The sequence below is a fragment of the Mizuhopecten yessoensis genome, unplaced genomic scaffold, assembly GCF_002113885.1.
Source record: "Mizuhopecten yessoensis strain PY_sf001 unplaced genomic scaffold, ASM211388v2 scaffold8123, whole genome shotgun sequence".
Classification (NCBI taxonomy): Eukaryota; Metazoa; Mollusca; class Bivalvia; order Pectinida; family Pectinidae; genus Mizuhopecten; species Mizuhopecten yessoensis.
Window position 1 is genome coordinate 1,532,368 of NW_018407390.1, and position 16,097 is coordinate 1,548,464.

The following is a 16,097-nucleotide window of genomic DNA, read 5'->3' on the forward strand; positions in this document are numbered from 1 at the left end:
CATGTGTGTTATGTTAACTAATCCTGGTATGTCATATCGTCTACTCATGTGTCATGTCATCTACTCATTTGTGTTATGTTAACTAATCCTGGTATGTCATATTGTCTACTCATGTGTCATGTCATCTACTCATTTGTGTTATGTTAACTAATCCTGGTATGTCATATTGTCTACTCATGTGTCATGTCATCTACTCATGTGTGTCATGTTAACTAATCCTGGTATGTCATATCGTCTACTGCCGTGGCATGTCATCTACTCATGTGTGTTATGTTAACTAATCCTGGTATGTCATATCGTCTACTCATGTGTCATGTCATTTACTCATTTGTGTCAGTTCATATAATCATGTGATGTCATCTCATCTACTCATAGTGTGTCAAATGTCATCTACTCGTGATATATCATATCATCTACTCGTGGTCTAGCATATAATCAACTCATAGTATGTCCTGTCATATACTCAAAGCATGTCATATACTCATAGTGTGGCATGTCATAATCATAATATTCATCTACGCATAGTGTGTAATATCACAAACTCATGATTTATCATGCATGTCACGTCATTTACTCATGTGTGTCTTATGTTATTTACTCATGGTATGTTTTATCATTTACTTATGTTATGCCATGTCATTTACTCATGGTAGGTCATGTTGATTCTCATATTATGTCATGTCATCTACTCAAAGCATGTCATATACTCATAGTGTGGCATGTCATAATCATAATAGACTATATCATGCCATATACATATCGTGTGTACTGTGATATACTCATGGTGTGTCATGTCATCTACTCATAGGGTAGCATGTCATATTCTCATAATTTGTCATGTTAACTACTCATGATATTTCAAAAAGGACACACTAGAAGGGCAAGGTTTCTTCAAACAAAAGTAACAACTGGAATTAAAATTCCTACCACGTTGTTCGGGGGGGGGGGGGGGGGGGAATCACTGCTACTTTTCAAAAGAAATTGAGAACTTTTCATCGTTAAAAAAAATAGAAATTATATCATATGCCCGGGTCACACATTCAAGGATCGTCTCGCCGGACCCACTACGGATGAAAACTCACGGATTAACTCGGAATAGTTTATATCGGTGATCCATTACGGATGCACCACAGTTTGACCATGGATAGGGGCTGGTTGACAACGGGGAGTGATACGGTTGCTACGGTTTAGTACGGAAAGACACGTGTCACAGCGTATGCACTGCGGATTAACAACGGTTCGCTACGCTTTAGTACGGGTTAACGTTAGCACGAATTAGAAAGGACTGGCACGGATTAGTACGAACTCGCACGGAGCGCCACGGACCTCCCACGGTAAGCAATCCGTATTCAAACTCTAGCGCTCGCGTGTTCACTCCACAACTTAATTTCAATTTTAGTACTGGTTAGTACAAGTACTTAGTTCACCTTAACTACCGATCCTTGGTGACTTGAGGCTGGAAATGTACTACGAATAAGTACGGATAATTACGGTTTATTACGGACTACAACGGATGAGTACGTTCAACTACGGATCAGTAAGGATGCACTACGGTGATCTGATCCGTGTCACGGTGTACAAGTACTACTACGATTGACCCAGGATACAATACGGACAGAAACGGACCACTACAGATTGCCAAGAATGATGCCGGATCGTATTCGTAGCTATTACGGCGTCCGATCCGTGAATGTGTGACCGGGGCAATAGCACAGTGCCAAGGTCTGCTGGTAATCAGAGCAGAAAAATATAATATGGTACAATCACACAATGACAATGCTGTACCATTAAAAAGCATTGTTTCAACAAATATAACAAAGGCCTATGATGATCAAAATAGATCTGATACGGCCAAACGTGATCAGACGATATAGTTCTTTTATATTTTAAGATATGTTTTGTTGCAGACCTTTTATTGTAACCAGCTTATAACGTGAATTTTTTGTGGATTCTTTATCTATGACGAAGAGTTTTTCCTTCAGACATAACTATGTAGTACTAGAGTGTTGGAACAGGAAGTATAAGCGTCTAAAAATAGATGTTAACCTTGGAGGTACGTTATACTTGTGACGTTGGCACAATTCCAAGACACCGGGGACATTTTACAATTGACATGGTTTTAGTATAAAGTACATTCTTAGTGATACTGGTGTCACGATGTACAGTCGACTATTTAAAGCAAAAATCTACACAAACATTTTACTGAGATTAAACACGCTACGCATGAAGAGTTTATTTGATAGGTAAAGAAATGTAAATCTCACGTGAGACATACGCGTTTCGTTTGACAAATCTATATCAATTACCAACGAAGGATGGACGACTGATCAAACAATTTATTCTAAAACAATGTTTAACCTGATAATAAATGTACGAGATTGCCATACTTTTTGCCACTAATTTCATTTTTTTTATAATGAAATTGATTTTTTCCTTTGCATTAGCGTTAAGGTTCTTCGAATGTCTGTCGTCAGCCCGTCCTCCATCTTACATGGATCCGTGCCCTAGTGCACAATGGATCTATGTTGATCTTTGATGTAAGGGATGTCTTATGTTATCACAACTACAAGGTGTTAACGTAACCTTGGCAGGCAAAACCTTGAGAAGCCTTGGGAAGTTCTCCTGTTATTCGCTGAAGATGAACCTCTTGCGGACAACATATATCACTAAAGTTGATTCAATATAGTCGTACGACGTAATAAAACCTCTGTAAGAACCCAGTCGTATTTGTGGTTATGTCATAATTCCATGTTATGCAGTGAGGGTTTGCATAAATATGTATATTTTACCTTTTTTGTTATTGTTATGAAAATAGTCCTTTCGATTATGATGTCACACACGCTTCAAATATTACTTCACAATTACGTTAACAGACCTAACTTCATAGATCTCAAGATGGGGTCGCAGAAAATTAATACATACATATTTCAGAATGTTGACATAAGATTTTTATTTAAATTATTTCACTTGTACTCAGTACACAGACTAAATGTTTTTTTATATATCAAATATTAGCGAGATGACATGCTATTTATTTTGTTACAGTAAGCAATGCTTATACTTTAAATAACAAAACTGGAAAAAATACATGTGCTTCATCCTTCTGATTAAAGTCATACTATCAATAAAACACACCATTAATCAAATATTGAATCATTTAACAATCGTATATCACACAAAACATTCATGTCAACGGGGATCATACAAGTACTAGGTATACAATAGTGTCAACGGGGATCATACAAGTACTAGGTATACAATAATGTCAACGGGGATCATACAAGTGCTTGGTATACAATAGTCAACGGGGATCATACAAGTACAAGGTATACAATAGTCAGCGGGGATCATACAAGTACTAGGTAAACAATAGCCAACGGGGATCATACAAGTACTAGGTATACAATAGTGTCATCGGGGATCATACAAGTACTAGGTATACAATAGTCAGCGGGGATCATACAAGTACAAGGTATACAATAGTCAGCGGGGATCATACAAGTACTAGGTATACAATAGTGTCAACGGGAATCATACAAGTACTAGGTATACAATAATGTCAACGGGGATCATACAAGTACTTGGTATAAAATAGTCAACGGGGATCATACAAGTACTAGGAATACAATAGTGTCAACGGGGATCATACAAGTATTAGGTATACAATAGTCAACGGGGATCATACAGGTACTAGGTATACAATAATGTCAACGGGGATCATGCAAGTACTAGGTATACAATAGTCAACGGGGATCATACAAGAACTAGGTATACAATAATGTCAACGGGGATCATACAAGTACTTGGTATACAATAGTCAACGGGGATCATACAAGTACTAGGAATACAATAGTGTCAACGGGGATCATACAAGTATTAGGTATACAATAGTCAACGGGGATCATACAGGTACTAGGTATACAATAATGTCAACGGGGATCATACAAGTATTAGGTATACAATAGTCAACCGGGATCATACAAGTACTAGGTATACAATAGTCAGAGGGGATCATACAAGTACTAGGTATACAATAGTCAACGGAGATCATACAAGTACTAGGTATACAATAGTGTCAACGGGAATCATACAAGTACTAGGTATACAATAATGTCAACGGGGATCATACAAGTACTTGGTATACAATAGTCAACGGGGATCATACAAGTACTAGGAATACAATAGTGTCAACGGGGATCATACAAGTACTAGGTATACAATAGTCAGCGGGAATCATACAAGTACTAGGTATACAATAGTCAGCGGGGATCATACAAGTACTAGGTATACAATAATGTAATAATTCCTTACCTTAAATTTAACGTTGGACTCAACATTTTTGTCTCTCGCGAATATCTTAAAAATATAGCCGTCGTATTTTTTCTCATCTTTCTCCTGTCTTGTAAATACAGTGTTAGTATTTATTGGTAGCTTTCCAATATGCTGAAATATACAACCAAAACATGCTACTTAAAAGGGAGATAATCACAAACGTTCAACTTGGTAGACATGGTGCAACTGGATATCTAAAGCAGTAGATCATCTTACATACAGACCAAATCCCACAGGGTTAAATACATTTTTTCTCTATAAAGTACGGACAGTGAGATACTAGATACTGATGAGCTGTAAAAGAAATCAATTTTAAATGGCTGAAAGTGTGTATGAACTTTTCATCATAATTAACTTAACTGCACAATTACGTAGACAACTTGGAATATTTTATGATTATATAAACCATTAATTTTGAATGACTATAAGAATGCAAGCAATTCTTAATTATATTACAATTATATAATAAGTAAGAAATTAAACATATTTATTCTATCAAACGGCTATTTCGTTCATATGAAAATCATCAGTGGTTCATGTATTAAAGGTTTAGGCTTATAGATTGTAAAACCATATACAGAGTGGAACGAAACGTATTTATTGACATTGAAAATACGCGCCGTTTGATTTTAGTTTGTTCGTTTTGTACAATTATGTGTTTTTCGAGTTTGACCAATGTAAAATATATCCCATTTATGGAAAGATTTTTGTTTTATGAATTATGCTTTTTAATTTACAATTTATATAAGCCTTTAAAATATACACATAAATGACACTATATATTCTAACAACACTTGACCTTATGTAAAATTTCTTGTATATATCAGGTGAGATTCACATGATTAATTTTACAGTGTCAAAAGTGTTTCTGCTCTCTTTTACCATATCAGCATAACTTGACCTAGTAAAAAAAGTGAGCAATATCTAGTCTTTTACGAGTTATAAACATTTGGGTTGTGTGTGTTCATATTACTGTCATGGCATTACTTATATCAAGTCGCATCAGCAAAACCTTAATTATAACTGTTCTGTGTAATTTACGTAGTTAATATTTAATTCTTTTCAGTTAAATGTTACAAAAAATATTTCAAATACAACAAAATATATGAAAAATATTACCACTAACTGGGAGACAGAAAGTATTCACAAGTGGTATTACCTCACTATTGTAAATACTTTATGTTGTCGGATAATTTACCATGTATTGTATGTTTTCTCCTTGATTCACTGTACATGTTAAAGTGAGATATTGTCCTGATCTGACCTTACACGTTCTTTTATAGTAATCATCCCCAGGAATCATATATCATAAGTATATATTATAATGTTAAGATTATATAACATAAAAGCTGATATACAAATGAAATAAAAATACATCAGGAAATTTGTTCATGATTTTTTTTACGCTCACCATGAATCCCGCTATCAAACCTTTTTCTTGTAACTCAATGAAATTACGAGACTCGGTCAACAAGTTAAGTCTAAACACTAAAACGACTTTAAGCCTCGTTTCTCTCAAAAGTACCTCAAAATTACTGATATTTTTTTATATTACGTTAATATACTACCGGCACAAGAAATGAACCTGAGCAAGATGTGGGTCTGTGTATGATAACGGTTTCATTTATCCTTCCTTAAATCTAGGAACACTGTAACACTGGAAAGGAAATGCATATACATATATACCTGCACAACGACATTGATAATTTGAATGAGATATTTTGAATGTATATGAATATAATTGATGCTAAAAAACAAATTGTTATGCTGCAAGCCTTCCAGAGGCCACTGAATTCGGAAAATGAAATTTGAAATGTAATACCAGTAGTTAATATAATAGGAATGATAATTAAATCTACAACTGGGCATCATATCCTAATAACAGGTGACTTTAGCGTACAACTAATTAGTTATTAACTTTGGGCACGTATCAGATATTCTATGTGAAGAGTTAACGTGTCACAACTTGTTGAAGGGACCAAGCATGTTACGGGACGCTCTTCTTCCCTTTTTGACAGATTCATGACAAAAATTAATAAAACTGTTATTGTTGGAACATCATTCTTGCAAGCTGATACTAGGTACCACTATCTTGTCATAGCTTTCAAAATAGCATTGAACTAAAAACATAACGAAATTCTATAGACAAGGGTTATATAATTACATATTCAAGGCTATTATAATTAGTTCCGTGACAGATTCATGACAAAAATTAATAAAACTGTTATTGTTGGAACATCATTCTTGCAAGCTGATACTAGGTACCACTATCTTGTCATAGCTTTCAAAATAGCATTGAACTAAAAACATAGCGAAATTCTATAGACAAGGGTTATATAATTACATATTCAAGGCTATTATAATTAGTTCCGAGAGAATAACTGTACATCAGCAGATGAATATTTAAACGTTGATTTTTCATAATTTCAAATATTCTATATAATTAATGTTGTAAAAATGTATTTCAAACAGAAATATTGCTAAGAGTTCAGAATTTGATTAAAGCATATGGAAGTTTCAGCGATATAGCCTTTATATTTGTTACCACCTTCGAATCTGTCTTTGTTTGATAATAATGTTTGCAACCTAAATCACTGAAAGTAAACGTTATATGAATAGTGTTAATTCACCTATCATCGTGCTAATGACTGGACGATTTTCCCGTCTGTTATGTTTACTCTCGTTTTTTATTTTCTAGTTGGTTGTTTTATACAGTATTAAGTTTTTATGTTGCTGATAAGGTGTCTCATTTTTTTTTTTAAATAACTATTTGATTGTTTTTGTACCTTGTTAAAAAAAAAAGCATAAAAACTCCCATTTTGTCTCCCAATCCTTCGACTTCATCACTACATTTATGTTATTGACATGCTTGTTTATTAAAAAATATTGTTTAAATTATATCAAGCAATAACTTAATGATTATTATGTACAAATCCTGCATCATCAGTGACCAGCCTAAATGATAATACCAAGCGGTTATCATTAATGACAATAGACGACATAGTTATATCACGCATTTACAAGAACAATTACAAAAACAATTGATTATGTATTATATTGTAATTTTAACCATTGGGCAATGGACGTCTGGCTGGTAAGACGGACAGCCGGGTGAACACATGAATGAAAACCATTTTCCTATCATGTTCCTTTTCTTATCATTCCTTTCTAATGGGTTCCATTAAATCTTCAATAGTATATCAGATAAAAATGTACAAGAAGAATGTGTAACTTATCTTTTTTTTACCAAACACCACCTCAATTTTGTTTTAATACCAGACAAGTGTACAATAGTTCTACTTCAGTCTGAATGAGTTAGTGTTGGGACGTGCATGATGTTCCCCTTTAAGTGATCAGTGAATTACACAGTATATATAAAGGTGTACATATCAGTTCTGTCGTCTGAAAGCTGACACCTAAACAGTATACAGAACACATGCGTCCTCCATGTATATTTATCTGTTCTATTGAAAAGCTTCAATTAAATGCAGATATTATGTCGATACAAACCATTCCTAGATTAACTCGATAATAAACTCATTTATTGCAAATGTCGTCAGACGAGCTTAAAACATAAAATTAAAGTGGGGGGGGGGGGCAATTTGGATGTGTGCCAAGTGTGAATGAGATGTAGTACTAGTAATATTAACAGAGTTGTTTTATTGAGTAAGTAGATTTGAATTCATTATTGCTTATCTCGTTATCACGTCAGACTTAACCCATTCGATACACGGTATTAACTTCTAAACTTCCTGGTTTAGGTTTCTATAATTTCAAGGTAAAAAATCTAACATTGATATATATTTAAAGGAAAGATAAAATGACATTGCAGTGGACAGACAACGGTGTCACTTAATTTACTTTTTTTTATTATTAAATACTACGGTGTTATACGAAATGCATAAGGACATAAAAAAAGCACGCAAAATATTGTTTGTTTAATGCATTCAACTGTTTGTGTTACTTATTAAATTATCAATAAATCAGAAATGCGATTTGAAATTCCCGTCGTGTAAAGATGAAAGAGGTTTGGGTCAAAGAAGTAATATTAACGGTAGCTTTCACGAGTAACACTGGATCCTTGTAAACGTGTGTTTGTAGGATACGAAATACTTAGAATTGTATAGGGGGCTAGGAAGTAACTCTTACAGCGTAGACAATATGTTGTCAAATATTCGGAACAATCTGCTCCTTTATCGAGACACAGAAAAAAACACAAAACAATTGCATTACATAAAAACAATATTAGAAAGAGGTTTGATATAAAGTAGGAAAAAAGGAACTGCACAACACTATTCAAACAGTTCACTTACCGTTTCAGCTGTATGTTCGTTCTGTTCAGTGAAGAAAAATATAAAGCCATTCCTCTTCAGTACAGACCACAGGTGCTGTAACACAAAAAAACTATCAATGAAATTAAAACGCTGATATAGTTACACTGTCATCTCAGCATTTAAAGGGGGAAATACTATATAAACTGGACACCCTAAATAAACACATGGTTATGCGTCCACTTGACATCGTTTGGATCATGTCGAAGCAATATAATATTGGTGTTTGTAGAAATATGCCATTAATGTTTGCAGTAAACGTAATGCTGACATTGTTTAACATGGCTTATACTTGTATTTATTTATTTCGATAATTAATAATGCATTGTATAAGGGCTATGTTATTTTATATATTGTAGGTTTTTATTGATATTATTGAATTTGCGATGTATTTAGTTTATTAACATATTTCTAGTGACCTGTTTGCTTGCACTTATTAATGTTGTTTTGTTTTCGCTTACTGTTAGTTTATGGTACCAGGAAGTAAGAGGCAGAAATGTCTCACCTGTACACTATCCTCATTACCACACCAGCTTTCTCTCTTTATAACATATCATGGACAAAGATCTTCAGGATTTTGTTTCATATGCCTAATGTTTCATATTTAATATAAGTTTAGCGTAACGAACTACCGCACGTAGATACCAATGTGTCCCTGGGTATAATTTATCCAATCAGATTCTCTCTAGATGTCAGAGGATACTTCCTCGTCTACGGTGAAAGCTGTCGTGAACAATACTTGACTGTGACTGATTTAATATTGCCTCATATATCAAAGTTTTATTTTCTTATTTATTTACATTTTCAATTTTCTGGGGAAATATTTAACAGTACGGCATCAATATTCCCTTACCGACCACCATTGTGTATAGGAGTTGAAAAACATTACCGAGGATAAAAAAATATTTTTTCTGTGTAAACAGGCCTTAAAAGGTTATTTCCTGGTGATTGTATTTCCTATACGGAAACAATGATAAGTTGCGGACCTGTTAAGGAATGTAACCAGTTTAAAGCATTCCCAGTAATATTGCAAAAAAGGTTCCGACATAACAAATACCACGCCTACCTGTACATTAGTGTTCACTCCCTTATTTAAAATCGAGAAACCCTCGTGACAGAGCCATTATGTTTTGTTTGTTTTTGTACAAAGAGAGATTGGAATAAGTTTATTATATTTATATATATATATTCTATGCTATAATAAATGACAAGCTACGCCGAGTCACAAAATGCCGTGGGGATTGGCGATAAACAGTTATGTTAACGAGTGTCATACATTTGACCAACTGCAAAAGTCTTCTTCGCCATGTGTTATTTACCTAGTAATTAGTGCTATGACCGCATTTTTTTGTGTTTGATTATTTTTTGTTTATACTGTTTATGATACATGAATATACACATTACTACCCGAACATCAATATGTATGTGCTCATTTCCTCATGTACCAGACATCCGCAATAGCACGGTCGCTGACATTTGTGGTCATGTCTCGTAATGTTAAGCTTTATAATATACTTAAACTTCATTTTCTTTTCTAGATTGGTTTAGTTTGGTTTAGGATTGTTCAATGTCCTATCAACAGCTATGGTCAGTTAGGGACATCAACAGCTATGGTCAGTTAGGGACGTCAACAGCTATGGTCAGTTAGGGACGTCAACAGCTATGGTCAGTTAGGGACGTCAACAGCTATGGTCAGTTATGGACGGTTCTTCTCTAGAGGGACTCTCGGTCTCGGTATTCTCAAATAGCTTCGCCTCTCGCTCAGAGAACTGTGACGTCAGTTATCATTGCTACGAGTCTATAACGCCATCAACATGTAGCAATGAAGGAACTTTCATCTAAATTATATCTAAGCCATTCAAATTAGATTAAAATCTGTTTTATTCACATAACATATGTAATACATATTACAAACATGATTAAAGATACATGAATTGGAGACAGAAACAAGTGTTAAAACACTTATATAAATCGGTTATCGTTCATCGTAACCAACATTAACAACTATAGGGATAGTGACGTGAATAAATTACAGGGGAAGTTAGAAGAGAGTTGGGGAAATGCAGTGTAAAATATGGTACGTGTACAAAATACGTTTTATTCATAAAATCCTTCTGCTGCGTATCGTTAATACACTTTATGGTTGATTAATCAAACTATTTCAAGAAAGGTATATATATGCATATAAGTAATATAATACATAAACAACTGAGCTGCATTATAATGTTAATATAAAATATACTCTATGACAATCCCATTCAAATTAATCACATTTCGTGGCTTGAACGGAAAATGATAGGTTAAGTAGGGGTCAGTCGTCAGACAAGTTGACAGCTACCTGGTACGCTCATATTTAGTTTCATATTGACAAAGAAAGTAGTGTGCTGAGCAATTCAGGGTGTATTTCAGTTTTTAATTTCTAATTATTTATATACTATATACTCTGATGCGCTATTTGACTCCTGTGTACCAGCCTAATGCTACACTAAGCTAACTCAAAATTATCTAAACTGAAAGCAAACTATTTTCTCTTGAGATTCAAAGCGATCGTCCACAGCTAATACACACATATTCGTATAACTCCTGTTTTAACATTTGTTTCTGACTATTTCCGTTAAGCAACCTTTACCGTAATGGTTATTGATGTAGCACAAACGATCAGTATCTAACTTCAAAATATAACTGGTATCGCTTCTCGTAACTCCGAGGACATGGTTGTTACATTCTTACTCGATAGAAATAACAAGTAAGGCGCCTGTTCAGAGTAACGTATAATGTGTTCAGGCTGAATAGCACAATAAACCGTCTGTGATCAGTCTCCTCTTCAATTACAACATCATAGTATAATGGGCCTCTCCACGTTTTGCGTTTTAAACATTTTCCGTGTTTGATGACGAGCAAGATAACGGCAGTCCGAAGATATATCTAAAAGTGTGCATGTTCTTAATTTTTAATTAATTTCTGAGAAATTCTAGTTTTCTTGGAGTCTAGCTATTGTTGTTACCTAAATTTCTATATAAATACAAATCACACAACTTTTTTTACCGTTTTCTAAGAATGTTTACAAGAAACAGCATGCCTGCAAACGGTTTTAATTATTGCGTAGACAATGGTTTTGACTGTTGACTGTAAATGAATTGGCTGACAGCCAATCAAATTTATCAGTCACTAATTTTGACTGTTGTCTGGTAAACTCTGATTTGCTGATTCAAAACAATCGTTTCATGTTTTATAGACAGTCAACAGTCAAAACTATTTTCCAATGTGTTTTGACGAACCGGATCAGCTGTTTCCGGGGAGGGAGGCGTCGGTCGGCTACTAAAGCTACGTTTGAATGCTTGTGGTAAACAATGCAGTGCAACAAAAGACCGTTGCGTGTTCGGATCATTCGTTTTATTTTGTATAGGAAATAGCATTGATAAGTTGCAGTAACGTTTACCTAAGCTTTGTTGTTAATGATAAAACACAAACCACTTTTCTGCATGTGATGTGTTATGTACATGTATATGAATGTAATATTGAAACCTGAGCCATGTTGTGATTCATGTCTGCTGACCCTTGCACCCCTATGTAACTTTAGTAGACTCTTCCATGCATTGATATGGATGAGTCCATTATGGTCTACAATGGTGAAAGGGTTAAAGCTGCTTTATTCGTGTCTTTGTGATAGTTTTTGTCCTTTTAACAAACAAAAAGAAAATAATTTCACAAATGCACAATAAAATGACGTACTAGATAGCGTTCATCTAAGGCAATTTACATGGATAAAAATAATAAAAGTTTATACATTGTTTTCATTACGTCCAAGCGAAATTATAAAGCACCGCCTTCCAATAATGCTAAAAGTCAGTATACGCATGACCAAAACCTGCCGCGCGTCATACATGTTTACAGTGAGAAAGGTGATAGAGAGGATGGCATGGCCATAGCAATACCTGTTTAGAAAGAAAATTAATATTAACAATGCTCGATAAAGGATGATAATAGTTTTTTAAAGACATGAAGAAGAGGTGGGAAACGAGAAAATTCTCATATCTGCCACAGCGAAGATGTTAGAATGAGCTCGGGCACCGAAGGGGTACCTGTACTGACTTGTTACCCGTTTCATACGTAGACGGATGTTTACTTGCGTTGTGTCGCATGCAATTTTATTCCATACTGTGTGCATTAGAATTTCACAAACTCTTTCATCCTGCAATGCAATTTTAGGTTCTCCATAAAGGCTGGTATGAGCACACGTGGTTGATACCACACACCCAACAACATCACTAACCCTCTTCCGGTAACTAATGTACGTCAACGTATTATAAGTTATCCTCTGACTGTGTTGAAAACAAATAAATTATTGTATTGTGAATGTATTTTCGGCAAAATTGTTTAAAATCGTTTTGAAATTCCCTCGCTTCATTTGACTCGTACAGTGCAGACCATATTTTGATACAATGTCTCATTGTTAAGACGCAGTTTATACAAAATACGAATTAGCTTTAAGATGCGGGGTGGCGACTCTCTCGTTATCTTTTATATCTGGATGTTACAAATGACCACGAGGACTGCGGACTTGTGCCTCAATACATGAGGTTCTTCACATGTACTCTACTGCTGACTACCGTCATTTGAAATAATGTGGTTTTACGTAGATGTGAGATGCAGAAAGCAGATGCTAATTTATAAAATGAAAGAAGAATGTTTCACGTTTATCGTACCGTTTGTTTACTTGGTGTTGCTCAATCTTGCCATCTTTTATAACCACATATTGAGCCTACCTTGTGCGCCGATGGGCATTTACACGACCGGAGGTAATTACACTACTTTTCCCACATTATCACAACCGTCTATAGATTATATGTGTATCACCTACAACATTAAAAGTCTGCAATCTGTTTTAAATATCTTATTTACATATGAGTGTTGTCTATGTGTGTCTTTCTCCTCATAACAAGAAACAAAATCCAACTATACACTGTACATTTCTTCTTGAACACGCCCGACAACAACCTCTTTGTGACTGAGATACCACGTGATCACTGGAAAAGTAATTCTCACGGTGAAAGAGCAGCAATATTTCACCTGCTAGTATTATGTATTTGTAGCTATGGAAGGCAGACCTTTCCTGGAGTTTAATAGGAGGTAATTCCATAACATCATGGTTAATTTGTGATACATGTATGATCTCCTTTTTTAGGATCTAAAGACAAAATATCACAATGCGTACGAATACATAAAACGCTGCTTTAAATAAAATAAAATGTTATGCAACATCGGTGATGGCCATTGAAACAGTGTCAAGTCCACCGCAACTCGTACACCCTGCAGTGAATTTACAATTTAGTTTGAATTTCCACGACAGGTTTGATGTCATGTAGTGTATCAAAACGAACACACACCCTTTTTTAAGATAATTTGATAAACTATTATAGCGTTCACTTCGAAATAGCACGGAATAAATATATCTATTACTGCCGATTGAGTGGATTGCCTTCAATTGAGTGTGAGTCGAAAGGAAATCAATCTGGTTTACTACAAACATGAAACCGGGGAAAAGCAGACAAAGACTTCATTCTACCGGGGACTTATATCATTTATGTTTCATTGTTACGTGTTGTGGGGTTCACTGACTTCCTGGTTCAGTTGTCCTTCCCCCGACGACACATATATCACTTACTCACACGCACACACGTTGTCAATACTACAACTCAAAGTGTGTAGATAGTATCAGTATATTTCATTGTAAGGGCTTAATCATCCGAAATCTTGACGTGATTTTTTTAACAATGCGTGCAGTAGTTTTTGCATCAGTAGACATTTAAGTCCCTGACTGATATCTAACGTTGGACATAGGATCCTGAGGAGTGATGATCACCCAATACCTGGAAATCGGGCTCTGATTGATCGGGGCAGAGGATTTTTTTTCTGTAGAATGCTGCCACAATCCTTTTTTTTAAAAGATCAATCTTCAAGAAAACATTTTTTATTACAGTAATAGTTCCCTTAATTTCGCGTGAAGTGTAATTTATGACCCTCTGATTGCAGAGCGATAACCGTGTATTTGGGGTGTTCAATATAACTGTACCATTATATAGTCACAATTAATCCATTTCGTTTTGGAAATGATGACAATGCATAACTTTTAGAAGAAGTCGGTGATTTTCTGGTCGATTGACAAATAACAAACGCATCAGTGATTGCTATCTTCCTTCATTTCAACGGTAAATGTGGGCTTTCTAAACTCTGCTCGCTCCGATCACCAATTCAAAAGGGTTTAACTTCTGTATTTACCCAGTAATTATACAACTATCATTATTTATAATGGATTGCCTTTGTCATGCTGCAAAGAGAATCTATATGATTTCGTTGGTAATAAATCGGCTATGATTTTTGATATTGATATCCTATCCTGGTAATGTAACAGCACGAGCTACCCTCTCTGGTAATATGAATGTGCGTGCTCGTCTTCCGAAAATTCCCGAACAAAAATCCCGATGTTTGCCGATTACTACTTCTTTGTTGATGCCCTGCCTGACCAGGTGGGTTTTCTCCGGGCATTCCTGTTTCTTCCCGCAATTAGACCCTTCGCGCGCTTACATCCGGGCCAAGAAGATTGAACAATATAAGTTGAAATAACTTGTTTCATAATTATTGTAAAATAAATAAAGTTTTTATAGTTGACAACAAAAATGACGTCCGGGCCATTCTACTATAAATGCGAGACACTGACTCTAAATTTGGATAGAAGAAAATCTAAAAATCAACATGGCTCCGAAACAGCCCGGAGACTTCTACGTTCACAGAAGATAATTTTTTTGTGAAATCTCCTCCGTACTTTCTGAATGGTTGTTTTTTTTTTGTATCACACACCGATATACATCATGTATATGCAGCGTTATGGAAATAACACCGTCAAGTTCGACTCCCTTTGATTGTTGGCTGCATTTCAACAAGGCTAATATTGCTGGCTCTAGATCTCTGATAAACGAGGGCCAATATACTGGAACTAAATAAATCAGGATAAGAGAGAACCCATTGTTACGACGACAAAGCATCGGAGGAATAAGACGCAATATCTGCAGTTGTAGGCTGGCAACAAAACTATCCAGAATGTTCCTGTGCAGGGGAATGCACAGGGAACCTAGGTGTATAGTTTGACCGCTCTGTGGCGATGGCGAAATAGGTAAACACCATTGCAACACGCTACATCAAATCCTGGACATTAGATGTTCGGCAATCCATCACCATAAATGTATGTGAAACCCTCATAAACTAGCTGGTAGTCTCTCCTGTGAACCACATCAGTATCTGTTATTGTATTTCTATTAACGATCTGTCTCCACAGTGTTTAGATGATTGTATCTCGACTTCATCCTTGAAAGAGAGAGCATTTTACACTTCACACTGGTTACCTGTACTATACAAATCCCCCCCACCCCCCACCCC

At 35.3% G+C, this 16,097-nt stretch overlaps 1 protein-coding gene across 15 annotated transcripts in view; it reads right to left on the reverse strand.

Annotated features, from left to right (window-relative positions):
* The window catches only part of LOC110455056 (nascent polypeptide-associated complex subunit alpha, muscle-specific form-like), a 78,773-nt gene that overhangs the window by 44,602 nt on the left and 18,074 nt on the right, over positions 1 to 16,097 (reverse strand). For all 15 annotated transcript variants that reach the window (XM_021504974.1, XM_021504975.1, XM_021504987.1 and 12 more), the window contains exons 2-3: positions 8,646 to 8,720; positions 4,312 to 4,443 (exon numbers count right to left, since the gene is read on the reverse strand). In XM_021504974.1, the coding sequence (XP_021360649.1) occupies positions 4,312 to 4,443; positions 8,646 to 8,720 (207 nt within the window). The remainder of the gene's footprint in view (positions 1 to 4,311; positions 4,444 to 8,645; positions 8,721 to 16,097) is intronic.